We start from the raw sequence: 15,240 nt of genomic DNA, 5'->3' as shown, positions 1-15,240 counted from the left end.
AGGGAGAACCAAACAGCAAAATAAACCCAAACCCAGACATACAAAACTAAAAACGTGACATAACATGAGAATCGTGACAGAACCCCCCCCTCAAGGAACAGCTTCCAGACGTCCCTAAAAAACCCCCCACAAAAGTCCAAAACCTCAAGCATGGTGGGTGGAGGTGGTCCGGAGGAGGGACACAAAACTAGGGCCACCAGGGTGGGTGGAGGGGGTCTGGAGGACAGGTTTTGGGCTGACAGCCCAGGAGCACAGTGGAGGGCCCGGAAGGGATCTCGGGCGGACGGCCCGTGGGCAAGGCAGAGTCCATGGTGGGGGTCTCGTGCGGAGGGCCCGGGGGCAAGGCAGAGTCCATGGAGGGGCAAAGACCACAGTGGGCAAACTCAGGGGGCCGAGCATGAGGGCGAAGCCAGCGGCAGGAATAGACAGGGGGCCGGGCCCGAGGGCGAAGACCGCGGCACTCAGGGGGCCGGGCTCGAAGGCAAAGACCACGGCTCTCAGGGGGCCGGGCTGGAGGGCGAAGCAGGCGGCGACGGAACAAGTCCGGAGGACGGGCAGGAAGGCGCTGACGGGACAGCTCTAGAGGCCGGGCAGGAACCGGAGCTGGTGGGACAGGCTTCGGCAGGATCCCCCACGGAAGAGGACCAGGAGTTGGCAGGACCCCCGGTGAGACAGGTGGCAGCGGGACCTCCAACGGAACAAGACATGGGATTGGCAAGACTCTCAGCGGGACCTCCAACGGAACAGGACATAGGGTTGGCAGGATCCCCGGCAGAAGAGTAGTCGGCGGGACCCCCAACGGGACAGGACATGGAGTTGGCAGGACCCCCAGCAGAAGAGTAGACGGCGGGATCCCCAACGGGACAGGACATGGAGCTGGCAGGACCCCCAGCGGAACCTCCAACGGCACAGGACACAGGGTTGGCAGGACCCCCGGCAGAAGAATCGTGGTTGGCAGGACCCCCGGCAGAGGAGTAGTCGGCGGGGCCTCCAACGGCACAGGACACAGGGGTGGCAGGACCCCCAGCGGAACCTCCAACGGCACTTCAGTAGGGACTTGAGTAGGGACTTGAGTAGGGACTTGAGTAGGGACTGGAGAGGGAACTCGAGAGGGGACTCGAGAGGAGACTCGAGAGGAGACTTGAGAGGAAACTGGAGAGGGGACTCGAGAAGGGACTTGAGATGGGACTAGAGTAGGGACTAGAGAGGGGACTAGAGAAGGACTAAAGAAGAGACTTGGGAAGGGACTAGAGGAGGAACTAGAGAAGGGACTAGAAAAGGGACTTGAGAAGGGACTAGAGAAGGGACTAGAGAAGGGACTTGGGAAGGGACTAGATGAGGGACTAGGGAAGTGACTAGAGGAGGGACTGGAGAAGGGAATTGAGTAGGGACTAGAGAAGGGACTAGAGAAGGGACTTGAGTTGGGACTAGAGGAGGGACTTGAGAAGGGACTTGAGAAGGGAAATTAGTAGGGACTAGAGAAGGGACTTGAGTTGGGACCAGATGAGGGTCCATGGCTGCTGGGGCCAGAACTGGGTCTGGAACCATGGCCGCTGGGGCCAGAATTGGGGCCGGAACCATGGCTGCTGGGGCCAGAACTGGGCCCGGAACCATGGCTGCTGGGGCCAGAACTGGGCCCGGAACCATGGCTGCTGGTGCCAGAACCGGGGCTGGAACCATGGCTGCTGGGGCCAGATCCATGGCTGCTGGGGCCAGAACTCGGGCCAGATCCATGGCTGCTAGGGCCAGAACTAAGGCTGGAGCCATGGCTGCTGGGGCCAGAACAGGGGCCGGAACCATGGCTCTTGGGGCTCGGGCTGCTAGCCTGGACTTGCGACTCCTTCTCTTAGGAGCCTTTTGGAGGCTCTGTGGACCTCCGAAAGCCAGACGAGTTCCCGAGAACGGCTCCTGGACAGGAGAAGCAAGGGTTGACTCCAGACAGAACACACCGAGGCGTATGATTTCAGGTTGGGAATTGGGAGGCAGGGAGCTAGCATGCTGGGAATCACACACCGAGAGGAAATTCAAAGTCCAGCCAGGTAAGAATTTCACCAAGCCTGGTTTCTCCGTAGCCATCTGGCGCACCTCTGCCAAAGCAGCCTCTCGCTGCTGAACACCGGACGCTCCCCTCCATCGATCAGAGCAGTAAGCCAAAGAAAAGGAAAAATCCAATAATTCCTGCTCAAATGGATCTGCTGGGCCCATCCTTGGTTGGTTCGTTCTGTTACGGGTGAGCAAAGCAAGCAGGACCCAAATGCAGATAATACTGATAATACCTTTATTTCAAGGATGAGAATCAAACTTAGACAAACAGAACGCTCACCGGTGAACTCAGTCACCAACAAAAGATGAACCAATACTGAACACAGGAAGAGACAAGACTAAATACAGGGAGGGGTAATCACGAGACGAGAAACAGCCGGGCAGGGGAGGAGAAACACAAGGGCAACAGGTGAACACAATCAGACAATTAGAAACACCTGGGAAACTAACGACAGGGAGGAAAAACACAGAGAGAGGGACCGGACAATACACAAGGGAGACAGGGAGAACCAAACAGCAAAATAAACCCAAACCTAGACATACAAAACTAAAAACGTGACATAACATGAGAATCGTGACAATTTGTTTTGTTTACCCACTTACAAATAAATTAACAGTCTTTCATTTTAATGGTAGGTTTATATAATGTGAGAGTAAGAATATCAAAAGGAAAATCCAGAAGATAAAAATGTATTTGCATTTAACTGTGGGAATCAAGTATTTGATCCCCTTGCAAAACATGTCTTAGTACTTGGTGGAGAAACCCTTGTTGGACAGCACGGAGATCAGGCGCTTCTTGTAGTTGGTTTCCAGGTCTGTGCACATCTCAGGAATAATTGTGGTCCACTCTTCTCTGAAGATCCTCTCCAAATCCTTGAGGTTTTGAGGCTGATGCTTGGCATCTCGAAACTTCAGCTCCCTCCACAGATTTTCTATGGGATTAAGGTCCGGAGACTGGCTAGGCCACTCCATCACCTAAATGTGCTTCTTCTTTAGCCACTCCTGTGTTGCCTTTGCCATATGTTCAGGTTTTCTTTCCTGCTGGAAGACCCATCCATGACCCATTGTCAGAGTCCTGACTGAGGGAAGGATGCTGTCTTCCGAAATGTTACGGTACATCCTCCCCTCGATGCAGGGAAGTGGTCCTGTCCCCTTAGCCGAGAAACACCCCCAAAACATTATGTTTCCACCTCCATGCTTGATGGTGGGGATGGTGTTCTGGGGTTATACTCAGCATTTCTCTTCCTCCAAACACAGCGGGTCGAGTTGATGCCAAAGATCAACACTTTTGTTTCATCTGACCACATGTTCTTCTCCCAAGCCTTCTCTGAATCATTCAGATGTTCATTGTCAAACTTCAGACGGGCCTTTCATGTTCTTCTTGAGCAGGGGGGACTTTGCGGGCACTGCAGGATTTCTTCCATTATGGTGTAGTGTGTTACCAATATTTTTCTTGGTGACTGTGGTCCCAGCTGCCTTGAGATCATTAACAAGTTCCTCCCTTGTAGTTTTTGGCTGATACCTCACCTTTCTCATTATCATCAATACCCCACAGGGCGAGATCTTGTGTGGAGCCCCAGACCGAGGGCGATTGATGCTCATTTTGTGTTTCTTTAGAAACACACACATTCTTCTTCTGAATAATCGCACCAACAGTGGTCTCCTTCTCACCAAGCTGCTTTCTGATGGTCTTGTAGCCAATCCCAGCCTTGTGCAGGTCTACAATCTTGTCCCTGAGGTCTTTAGACAGCTCTTTAGTCTTGCACATGGTGGAGAGTTGGAGTCTGATTGATTGACTCTGGACAGGTGTCTTTTATACAGGTAACAAGTTGATATTAGGAGTACTTTAAAAAAAAAAAAAAGAAGAAGACTTATGTAACCGGCCTGTGTGTGCCAGAATTATTGTTGGTTGAAAGGGGATCAAATACTTATTTCCCACAAATGCAAATACATTTTTATCTTTTGTATAATGTCAATTTCTGGATTTTCTTTTTGATATTCTTACTCTCTGTTTATATAAACCGACCATTAAAAATACAGACTGTTAATTTAAACTTACAACATCTGCAGGTGATCACATACTTATTTCCTCCACTGTACATGTCACACAGACTCTCACTTAAAGGTGGGGTGGGTAAGTTTGAGAAACCGGCTCGAGATACACTTTTTGTTATATTCCATGGAATGCTCTTAACATTCCGATAGCAATGAATATCTTAAGTGCTTTGACAAAAAATCCATAAAAATCTGTGGAAGCCGTAGTACTTTAAAAAGCACGACCTTTAAAAAGCACGACCAATCATTTTAGCCGGCCCGGCTAAAATAACTGGATGGCCTACCTGCCTGTCAGTCTTCCATCTGTGCACAAACTTATCTTGTGCCCTCATTGGTGTGCATGTGCACGTTTGTGTGTGTTGGAGGAGGGGCTCTGTAAGGAAGTAGCAGATTTTTTTTCGGGCTGTGTATTTTCAAATTCTAGCGCACTCGAGCTGGTTTCTCCAAAATTACCTACCCCATTTTTAAGTGGTAAGTAAGATGAAATTGTAGAACACCATAAAATCCCAGTTGGAAAAGCAGATTTTTGGGGAAATTTACCATCTATTAATTGAAAGAAAGTCAGATATTTATTGTATGGTGAGGCAAAGAACGATGGACAATTTATTCAGAATGTACAATTGCAAAGTGAATACAAATGTTCTTTAATTTTGGGCAAATGTACTGGAACTCTCCTTCATTCCTTTCAAAAGGAAGCTAAAGAAGCATGGCACAAAAAAAGTCCTACTTCTTCAACCACTGTGTTTACTATTTCGGCATGTTAAATAAATCAGGCGTATAAATAACAAAGCTAGGCAAGTCTAACAGTTTCCTTACGATTCCTTAGTGTAAATTCAATACAAGTACAGTTCCTGCATAATACATCATGGCTGATGAATTGCTAACGATGCACAAAAGACATGTGTGAAAAGTAGATATCTGGACCTCATTCAAAATGGAGAACTTAAATCAAACTGACACGCATTCATTAATATTATGTAAAGCAGGGGTGGGGAACCTTTTTCCTCTCAAGGGCCATTTCAATTTTTTCAACAGCCTCCGAGGGCCGTACAAATTATTGACCTCTGCTTAAAAATACTAAAATCACAGCCCATTCATTTGGCCTTTCTTTCATGCTGTGCAAAGAAAAAGCAACCTCTTAATCCAGAAATCTCACCATGACTCGCGCATGCACGTGTACGGTGTGGCATGACCACCAAAACAGAGTGATATGGACACAAGATGTGTGCACATGTATTTAGTTTCATATCCATGTGAACATGATTTAAGTGTGTTTTTTTAAATGTTGAAGTTCAAAGCATCAATCTGGTGCACTTTGAGAGCAACATTAAGAGATCTATGGATACATCTCTCAGCACCCATATGAAACAGACCTGTAAGCAGATTTTCTTTTTCTTTATGGATATTTTATAAATCACTCTCCTTTCAAACTGTATTCTTGTTTATTAATAACAACTTTATTTTACTGTTATATAGTATTTTATACCTGTTTAAATTCTCTTGTTTTTTTATAACTATAATGATCATTTAAAGATGTGCCTTAAACTTACCTCACTGGTTGTAGAAAAAGCTTCTTATATTCGTTAGCATAGCTAGCTAACCAGATGCTAATAACAACAAAGTTATTGACTGCTGTATGATCAGGGCTCGACATTAAGGACTGCCCGATGGCCCAGGGCCATCTAGTATTTAGCTCGGGCAATGAAGCCTCACCTGCTGGTTGCCCGATCGGGCAATCTATTATGCCAGTATCATGCAGCTCGCGGATCCAGTAATGAGTGACCCGACAGTTAAACTAAACATATCTATCACTAGTTTAGGTAGTTTGAGAGGTAATTAAAATAGCTACGTGTGATATTCTAACCTTAATTGTGTGTTTTGTCCGCTCACCGCTGCATGTGATCATGCAGAGCTGCGTGTCGACTCGTCAGCAGCAGCTGATCTCTCTCTCCCGTCAGATTAGACTTCACTCGCATTTCTGTCCATATCAATCAGATCCAGCTAGTTCTAGCTAATGATATGACTACCTGCTTATTAAAAGACACCTAAACAATAAGTGTCGCTATGCAACTGGGTGAGGCCACAAAGTATAGCGCAGCATTATGCATTTGTTTACATGCCCACCAGAACCCTGAGGCATTACCAACAGATCAACGCACAATCAACCCATACAGGGCATCTCTTTCTCCACATTAAGTGTTAGACATTAGAATTGACTATTGTTGTCTGTCACATAAGTGGCGCAACTGAAGCGGTATTGCGCTAAAGGGAAATTATTTTGACCGAAGAGATTTAGGTTGCGTTCCAATAGTCCATTTAGCTTAGAAACCTTCCTAACGGAGTGAAATGACCCGGAAGACCCTCAGTGGAAGCCATGTTAAGTGCCGTTCCAATTCTCTAAATGAAAGGAAAGGAGGTTTCAAACTTCCTTTATAACCTCCTTTAGCTTAGGAACCACTGGACCTCCCTTGATGAAAGGAGAGGAGAAAATGCTGCCCCACAATGCATTGCAGCTGCAGCATTTGCCGTCACTCAACAGTCGGCCGTTCACGGAAACAACCGATTATGACCGAGAAATTATATCATGAACGTTACGGTGCTTATTAAGCATTTTAAAACTTATGTGGTAAGTTGCCAAAGTGCTTTGTTCTGAACGTTCATCAGTATTATAATCAAAAAGAGAAATATGAACGTTAGTTTTTACTGAAATGATCAAATAAAGTCAACATTTCACAGTCTTTACTGAGCTGTGTGGGGTTTGTTCAACTTTTAAAATATGTTTGAATGGTGATATACACAGTGATAGATGTTAAGGACTAACGTTTATAATAAATACATTTGTATTGATTATAAGATCTTTTCATAGTTCATACAATCATACATATTGGGATCATTTGTATTAATGTGGACCGGAGGGAGAGGGTGACGAGCATAAGTTTCACTTTCCTTTTTTATTTCAATTCCAACTTTGGTGATGAAGAATATGTTTCTCTGTTGTCCACGTTCATAAAGCATAACACAACAGCATCAGAGCACGGTGCAGAGTCTCTAGATGAGTTTACAGTAGTCCTTCCTTCTTATTATACATCCATGTTGTAGTCCGCTATAAAAAACTGTAGTTTCCATAGTTTCCCCACAGCAGCAGACGTACATTCATGACGTCCGCTGGCGCATCACAAACACGTCGGATAGTGAAAGTGCATTCGGATTCTCTAAAGTACCGCAGTCTCTTCTCCTAAGTCCTTTTGAATTCTCCTATCCACTATCCCTTAACCCCGTGACGTTTCACTCAGAGGTCAAGGAATAGGAGATAAGGTTAGAATTTAGGAGCTGATTTTTTTATTATCTGAACGCAACCTTAGATTTGCCGGCTAACTGGAACTCTGACGTCGCCATTTTGTGTGCTTCGCGGATGCGCTCGGCTCCTCTCGACTGCTGCTCGGGTCTGCTCGGTCATCTTCCGGATGAGGAGGCATTCGTTCGACCAACTTACAGTAGATAACATTACAAACATTTTTAACAGAGGCCATAATAGTGTAAATAATGTTTGTTTTGGCAGTTACAACTGAATGTAATGTTTTCTACTTTTTTACATCTGGGAAGGCATTTGCCTTCATCAGATGGAAAGTGTCTTAACCAACAACTTAAGTATTTCTTAGAGCTATGCAGGGCATGCAAGCAAGCAAACACAAACAAGAACAAACAAACAAGTGAATTGAAGAATAAAATTGAAATTGTACAATATAATATTGTGGTGGTTCATCTTATAATTCAGTCTAGAGAATGCACCTGACAGCATCTACAGTAAGACCTGCAAAAATCTAAATTTTCTAGGGGGAGGCCCCCCAAACCCTTGGTGCCATTTCGTCCGGGCGCATTTTTCAGGGCAATCTCTATTGGGCTCAGGGCCATCTGTAAATTAGCTTAGATGGCCCACAGGGCCATCTAAGCTAATCCTCCCAAAATCCTTAATGTCATGCACTGAGTATGACAGATGAACAGATCGCCACTGGGCTTACAACTAAAGACACAGCCACGCACAAACTGTGGCATGTGTATGGCTCCTTATGGGTACTGACATTTGTGAAGTGCCGGAGCCGCGTTCTGATGCTCTCTGTCAGAACTGCACCCCTTTCAGACGAGACATATACCACGTGATGACACGTTAGGCTCGTGTTGTGTTCAAGGACCCTGACCTTGGCCAGGAAAAACAGGCACTCATTTGTTTAATTCTTTTGCGGTCTAGATTTCTTTAATTTTTTTATAAGTTACCTCGGGGGCGTACCAAATGGTCTTGCGGGCCGTATACGGAGGCTGGAGGTTCCTCACCCCTGATGTAAAGACCCCTGATCCAGTAGGAACTTGAAGGAAATGTTTCTCTCTTTCAAAAATTATGGCATAACAAATAATCAGAGCTAAAAGCGCCTCTTCTTGTATCCACTCCGGTCTCAGATATGGTGGCATACAGACCCAAAACCTGCTGCAATAAAATGATTCAATTTAATTAAAAACCTGGAAGCTAGGGATGCTCCGATCGAGATCGGAGTCTACACCCTCTACCGATCGATCGGTGCTCAGTAAACATTGCGAGAGTCGATCGCGAGAGTCGATCGCGAGAGCCGGTCGCAAAAGCCGGTCGCAAAAGCCGGTCGCAAGAGCCGGTCACGAGAGCCGATCACGAGAGCCGATCACGAGAGCCGATCGCATGGCGTAAAATACATGACACTTTTCTCTGTGCGCGGCAAAACAAGCTCGCCAAAATGGCTTCACTGGTCTGGCAGTATTTTAAGTTGTCCGAAAAAGACAGTAAAATAGCGGTATGCAACGTGTGTGAAGCAGAAATCCTGCAGCTCCGCCCGCTGTGACGGACCGGTGAGCGGAGCGAAACACACAAGAATTAGACCTAACACACTTAGCTATTTTATCTACCTCTGGAACAAGCTAAACTAGTTATAAATATATTTATTCTTCACTGTCGGGTCACTCATTACTGGATCAGTGAGCTGCATGAGATACTGACAGGCTGTCAGGAGGAGAGAGAGAGAGAGGCAAAGAGAGCGCTCCCGCTCATTTCTCCCGTGTTATTATCCAAAGTGAATGTAAACTTGAATAATGTACTTAATTTGAATGTAATAATTAAGTTGATTGTTGTGTGTGGATGCTCCAGTGAATGAGCCCCACTGAGTTTTAATCATCACTTTAAATGGAAGATTTAAAGTGATGTTTAAATCTTCCATTTAGGCCCCCGCCCACTCGATCGGATCGGCGATCGGTATCGGCCGATACTGATTCCGGCATTCGGCGATTGGCGATCGGCCCCAAAATTGGCGATCAGAGCATCCCTACTGGAAGCCCTTAGAGTATTGAAATACATACAAATACACAAACAAGTTTTGATACTATATAATACAATAATGGAAAAATAAGATCATATTTAATAAACCTTGAACATAAATACTGTGAACATTGTGAGAATAATGTTATGAGGATAATAATAATACTTCAAATAATAATACATTTTTCCTGGTGCTCAAAGCGCTTAAATTATAAAAAAAGAAATATAAACTGCATATTAACATATATACAGTAGTAGGTGCATGATAAATAGATAAACATAGATTAATAGCACCATTAGTTCAAGCCATGAGACTATTCTTGGTCCAGATTAGTCAGAATAAAATGTGGACAGTTGACAGTGACACATTTGTGCTTCCATGTCATTTTTTTATTCATCCCACCACCCACTGACAGTGTAACATAGGCTCTTTATTAAATCCATTCTAGTTTAAGGGGGTAGTTATTATATTCTAGAGTTTGCTCCTCTAGAATAAAAAAATGGTTCGAGTTTGTGGTTGGATGCCTGTAATAAGGTCTCAGGTTAAGCAGAAGATATATTTCCGTGTTGTTCTATGACATCAATTACGTCAGTAAATTACCCACTGTTTTGAAGCTTAAATATGTCTCAAAAAACAACAAGTGACTAAATAAGTCTACTATACGTTATCACGCCGAAAATGAGAACATCTTTAGCCTAGTGGTGTTGCAACCTTCATTTAGTTGCAGTTACGCTTCAACTTTTATAAAAGTTGTTTGAATATGTGTGGATTATCCAGCTAAACAAAACGTTTAAGCATCATAAACGTGTGCTTGCCATAGATCTTAGTACCTGCAATGTTCCAAAAATCTAAAGGTAAAAATCCCACTGCTCCTTTGTCGAGGGACCCCTTGCAATGCTAAATACATAAATCATCACTGCACAACTTTATTGACGTTTAGCCATCTTCTTTATGCTTTCCTACTCAGAGCCTTGCTTTAGAATCGAAAATAAATCCCAAAACAACCTTTATGGGTACTTTGGCCCTTTAAACTCAGTCATAAAATATAAAGCATATTTTATATTAGCAAATACTTATTTCTACCATGATGGAAACATTATATGTCTGTAAATGAACATCATTCTTACCAACACATTAATGCTCGAGCTGTCAAAGATTAAACTGAAAAGTAAAAATGTATTGTGGTTATCTGTTTATCTCACCTTTATGGTTAAAATATGGGATAGCTTTTTTTTTACAGATGTCATTACAAATGTGAATGGGCCTCGTAATACTCTGCACTTCCTATGTTTGTTCTCACTGTTGAAGCTTATGGCCCAACACAGAAGGATTATGCAGACACTAATTTTCTGTCAACGGTCAGTTCATCTTCACTGAATTTGTTGGTTTATTCAATGTATTCATTACATTTTCATACAGGTTGAAGTGATCAATCAGATCTTAATGTATTCAGATTGCTTTATGTTAATGTCTCAATACAAATCTTTTACTTTTTTATCTTACATTATACATTGCTTTAGCAGAAACATAGCTTAGACTCGCAATTACATTTTAATCAATGTTGCTGGTTAGAAAACATCTTTTTATTTTTGGACGTTAAACGTTTGCTAACATTGTTCCTCGAAAACTGAAAAAACACATTGATGACCCTGTTGGAAGAGGCAGAGCATCACTTTTTCATTGTAGTTGTTCAGGTTCAATCTGCAATATTTCACTGTGTTTCTCCACAGTAGTGTGTATCTGCATTCCTTACTTTGATGTTGACCTTGATAGTTCTCTGGCTTTGATTTATCTTTGTGTTTTCCTTATTTTAAATTGGCTTTAAAGCAACGAGACCAAAGACAACCTTGTGTATTGTTTGTTTTTCTGTGTCTGCTAAGCTGACATTGTATGTCACTTGCGAAGAATGTGAGTTTATTCCAATATAAAATGTTTTCATCCAGAGTAAATAGTCTTTGCCTTTTCCTCTCTAGTTGTCTAATCCGGGAATGTATTGTTTTGATTATTAGTTTTTACAGATGCTTTTATCCAAAGCCATTTTGAAATGTAGGGATACTGTTTTATACAGCAGATTTAGCTTTGGTTTATACTGCTGCCAACCAGCTGTATGTTTGATCAAGGGACACAAAAACAGTTTAATGTCCCTCCTCTAAAGCTTTGAACCCACATCTTGCCCTTTTGGCCCAGTCCTCAAGCCTCCCACTCTTCTAAACAGTGCCCACTGTTGGTAATCCATCTGTGAAGGTTGTGTTGTTCTTGCCTCCTGTACACAATCAATCATTTTTACGAAGGAAAACTTGAAACCCCTTAGTATGTTCATTATCCTTCTCTTCTACTAATGCACAATGTCACCCTGTATGGTAATCTGATTTAGAACCCCCAACCTCTTCTCGTCTTTTCCATTGCAGATCTCTCTGCATGTGGATCAAATCAGAATTATGCACTAATTGACCATTTACAGGGCTTGAGAAAATCCCTAATGGACTTGATATTAAATCCCCCTCAGATATTTAAAGTGTCTTTTTGGAGTGCCTTGTCGAAAAACCAGGCTTTCTCTTTTTTACAAGAAGGCCAAGTTAAGCCAGTCAGTGTTTCGGAATGGGCCAGCCAAGCCCAGGCGGCTGTTAGACGGGATTATGGGACGACAGTAGGGAAGGGCAATGCGACGCAGGGGAGAAGGGAATGGCCAGATCTCCACTCAACGACTTCCAGATGGTCTGCAGACCGAGGTTTTCTCACTGCAGATACATATTCAGCTTGGTTAACTTGTGCTCCATAAGGGGCTTAAAGTTGGCTTCTTTATAATGAGATTGACTTCGGTTTTATGTGAAAAGTAAGATAGCATAAATTTCAATATGCCTGCCTGGCCCTTTAATGCGCCATTAAGGCTTGGCTAAAAAACGTGGACTATTAAACAGAACACAGGGAACTTTGGTGTAAACTTATGCTACCTTTCTTTTTAACGTCAAGAGTAACTTACCGCAACCTTGCTAAGGGTACAGCATTTCAAAATGACCCAAGAACATTGCATTTAAAGTAATAGTTAGATATATTTGAATACCTATATCAACACATTATACTTTTGCGGAAAGTATCAAACTTTGTTTTGTGTTATTTACAGATATGGTTGGCGCCAGCAGCGGTCCAGTTCTGCTCTCTCATCCATATTCAAAGCTGAAGATTCAACAGTCCAGAATGAAGAGATCACTAATGGTGGTGAAATGAAATCTGGTGAAATGATTGGGTTACCGCCTAATTAAGAAAATGATTTGTTTAAATCTGTGCACTGTTGCCTTGTCAGTATTAATGTTCGAATAAATAGCATCTCATGAAACATTTTTATGGTACCCTTTACATTATTTAGCAATTATGTGCACTACACAATGTTATATTATTTAAATGTAGAGACATTGCCAATGCCAAGTGGCCATCACAGAATGCTGTATTCAAACCATACTCAATCCTTTCTTTTTTGAATTTGTGTTTATCGTCCACTAATTTGCAACAGCAAATGCAGGTTTTTTTCAAGCAAAATACATGATGATGTTGATGATGATGATGATGATGATGATGATGATGATGATGATGGGTTATTCTTTCCTAACATTTGACCAAACCAAAATCTTTCCTTATCCAAAGCACTTTTTTAGGGGTGCACCGAATAGGAAATTCTTGGCCGAAACCGATACCGAAAATAGGAAACAGTTGGCCGAAAACCGAATACCGAAAGGCCGAAAATGATTAATAGAAATATAGAAATATATATATATATATATAGAAATATATATATATATATATATATATATATATATATATATATAGAAATATATATATATATATATATATATAGAAATATATATATATAATGTATACATTTTTTACCAATGTTGTTCAGCTACCTGATTATGGAAAAATACATGATTATGGCAAAACTTAACTTAAATAATAATCACTATTATGGGTCCATAAAACATTTATTCAGCGCTTTTGAATGCATAAAGTACATTAATTCCAAGTCAAGTGCATTTTCTTTTCAGAACAAAGCCAAGGTACTTTAAAACTGCATAAACATCTAGGCCAGTAGGCCTACACCAAAATAGTGTAAATAAAGACTGTAACAGCCAGGCCTTCAACAACAACAAATGCACCTATAAATTTGGTAAACTAACGTTTTGTTGTGATGACGCAATCAAAACGGGGCGACAAGCGCGGCGCGCGACCATGCTCGCGGCTGGCTCACAGCCAACATGTCTGCCGCCTGGAGATATTTAAAAATATCAGAGAGAGAGGCGATTGCGATTGCGATTTTTAAAACGTGTTCAGCTGACATTTCTCGAGGGGGTGTAACTGCAAAGACTTTCACCACTTCGGGATTACTCCACCACTTGAAATCAAAACACCCGGACAAATATGCGGAGTATGATCAACGTAACCCTGTTCTCTGACATTCGGTGAAAGCCGAAAGGGCCTTTTTAACCATTTTCGGCCGATAATTTTCGGTGGCCGAATATTCGGTGCATCCCTACACTTTTTGATGATTACCCTACCCCAGTAGTTCTCAAACTTTTTCTGTCATCCCCACTTTGAACAGGTGGGCCTTTTCAAGCCCCCCCCCCCCTGTTCCTCATCGCTCCAATCAAATGGTAGGCCAAGCTTAAAATTGTCAAATGTATCGTTCTATAACAGGGGTCTCCAACCTTTTTTAGGATGAGAGCTACTTTAAAAAAATAAAACAAGTCGTGAGCTACTTTTACTCCTCTTTTTTTTGTTTTTTGCATTGTATATATTTAGCAAATTTTAACATTATGATATGCTTACCTTTAACCTTTGTGTGCTGTTTGGGTCTGTGGGACCCTTTTCAATGTTTACTCAAATAAAATGCATGCATTTGATTATTTTAATATGCTTTATTTGGGGGTGGACCTCACCTCCTCTAGGGGGGTCCGGGGGCATGCACCCCGGAAAGAGTTTTTTTTAATGTTGAAGTGAAATGCATCAATCTGGTGCACTTTGAGCACAAAATGAATTTATGGATACAGCTCTCAACACTCAGATGAAAGAGAGCTGTATACTTTTCAATAATCCAAACATCTTTAGAATATGATCACAACCAATAACAAATCATTTAAACTTGTTTATTCTTATTTTATGTTACCTAGTTAGCATTCTTTCTTTTTACGTATGCATATTTTACTAATCACTCCCCTTTTAAACTGTTTGTCTTTTTTTTACTGTCCTATAGTACACATTGGAATGATTTCTTACTTTATTTTTTACACCTAGGCTATATTAAATAGATAAAGGTGTGCTCTCTCTCTCTCTCTCTCTCTCTCTCTCTCTCTCTCTCTCTCTCTCTCTCTCTCTCTCTCTCTCTCTCTCTCTCTCTCTCTCTCTCTCTCTCTCTCTCTCTCTCTCTCTCTCTCTCTCTCTCTAGCTCTCTCTCGCTCAATCACAGGGTACCGCAGCGGCGCTGTGAATGTCCACCGCCGTTGCGAGTCTCCGGCTGTAACAGTCCACTACCGCCCGCGAGGACCCAGGTTCGATTCCGATCAGAGGTCCAAAAAATGTATTTAAAAAAAAAAAAGAAGAAGAATCTCCCGTTCATCGCGTTCATATCACATCTCTGGGCGCGCCCCACACTTTGAGAAAAAGCTGCCCTACCCTAACACTTGACTCTGGTATTAAAGTCCTGCTCTTTGTACATCCTCTCATAACCTCTGACCATCTCCATGAGTCTTGTGTGTTGTACAAGAACGTTGCGGTTCCTTCCCTGGAATAAACATTGTGAGTGAATATAATCCAGACA

At 42.6% G+C, this 15,240-nt stretch overlaps 1 protein-coding gene across 4 annotated transcripts in view; it reads left to right on the top strand.

Moving 5' to 3' along the window:
* Positions 1 to 15,240, top strand: part of brip1 (BRCA1 interacting helicase 1) — a 128,060-nt gene that overhangs the window by 94,357 nt on the left and 18,463 nt on the right. For 2 of the 4 annotated variants that reach the window (XM_079676532.1, XM_079676530.1), the window contains one exon: positions 12,556 to 12,786. The exons of the other annotated variants lie outside the window; for them this stretch is intronic. In XM_079676532.1, the coding sequence (XP_079532658.1) occupies positions 12,556 to 12,612 (57 nt within the window). In that variant the 3' untranslated portion in view covers positions 12,613 to 12,786. Of the gene's footprint in view, positions 1 to 12,555; positions 12,787 to 15,240 lie in introns of those variants that run through there. 4 annotated transcript variants of the gene reach the window in all.

The sequence above is a fragment of the Notothenia rossii genome, assembly GCF_949606895.1.
Source record: "Notothenia rossii genome assembly, chromosome: 4".
Taxonomy (NCBI): Eukaryota; Metazoa; Chordata; class Actinopteri; order Perciformes; family Nototheniidae; genus Notothenia; species Notothenia rossii.
Note: the sequence above shows the minus strand (reverse complement) of the source record. Positions and strands in the feature narration are given on the sequence as shown.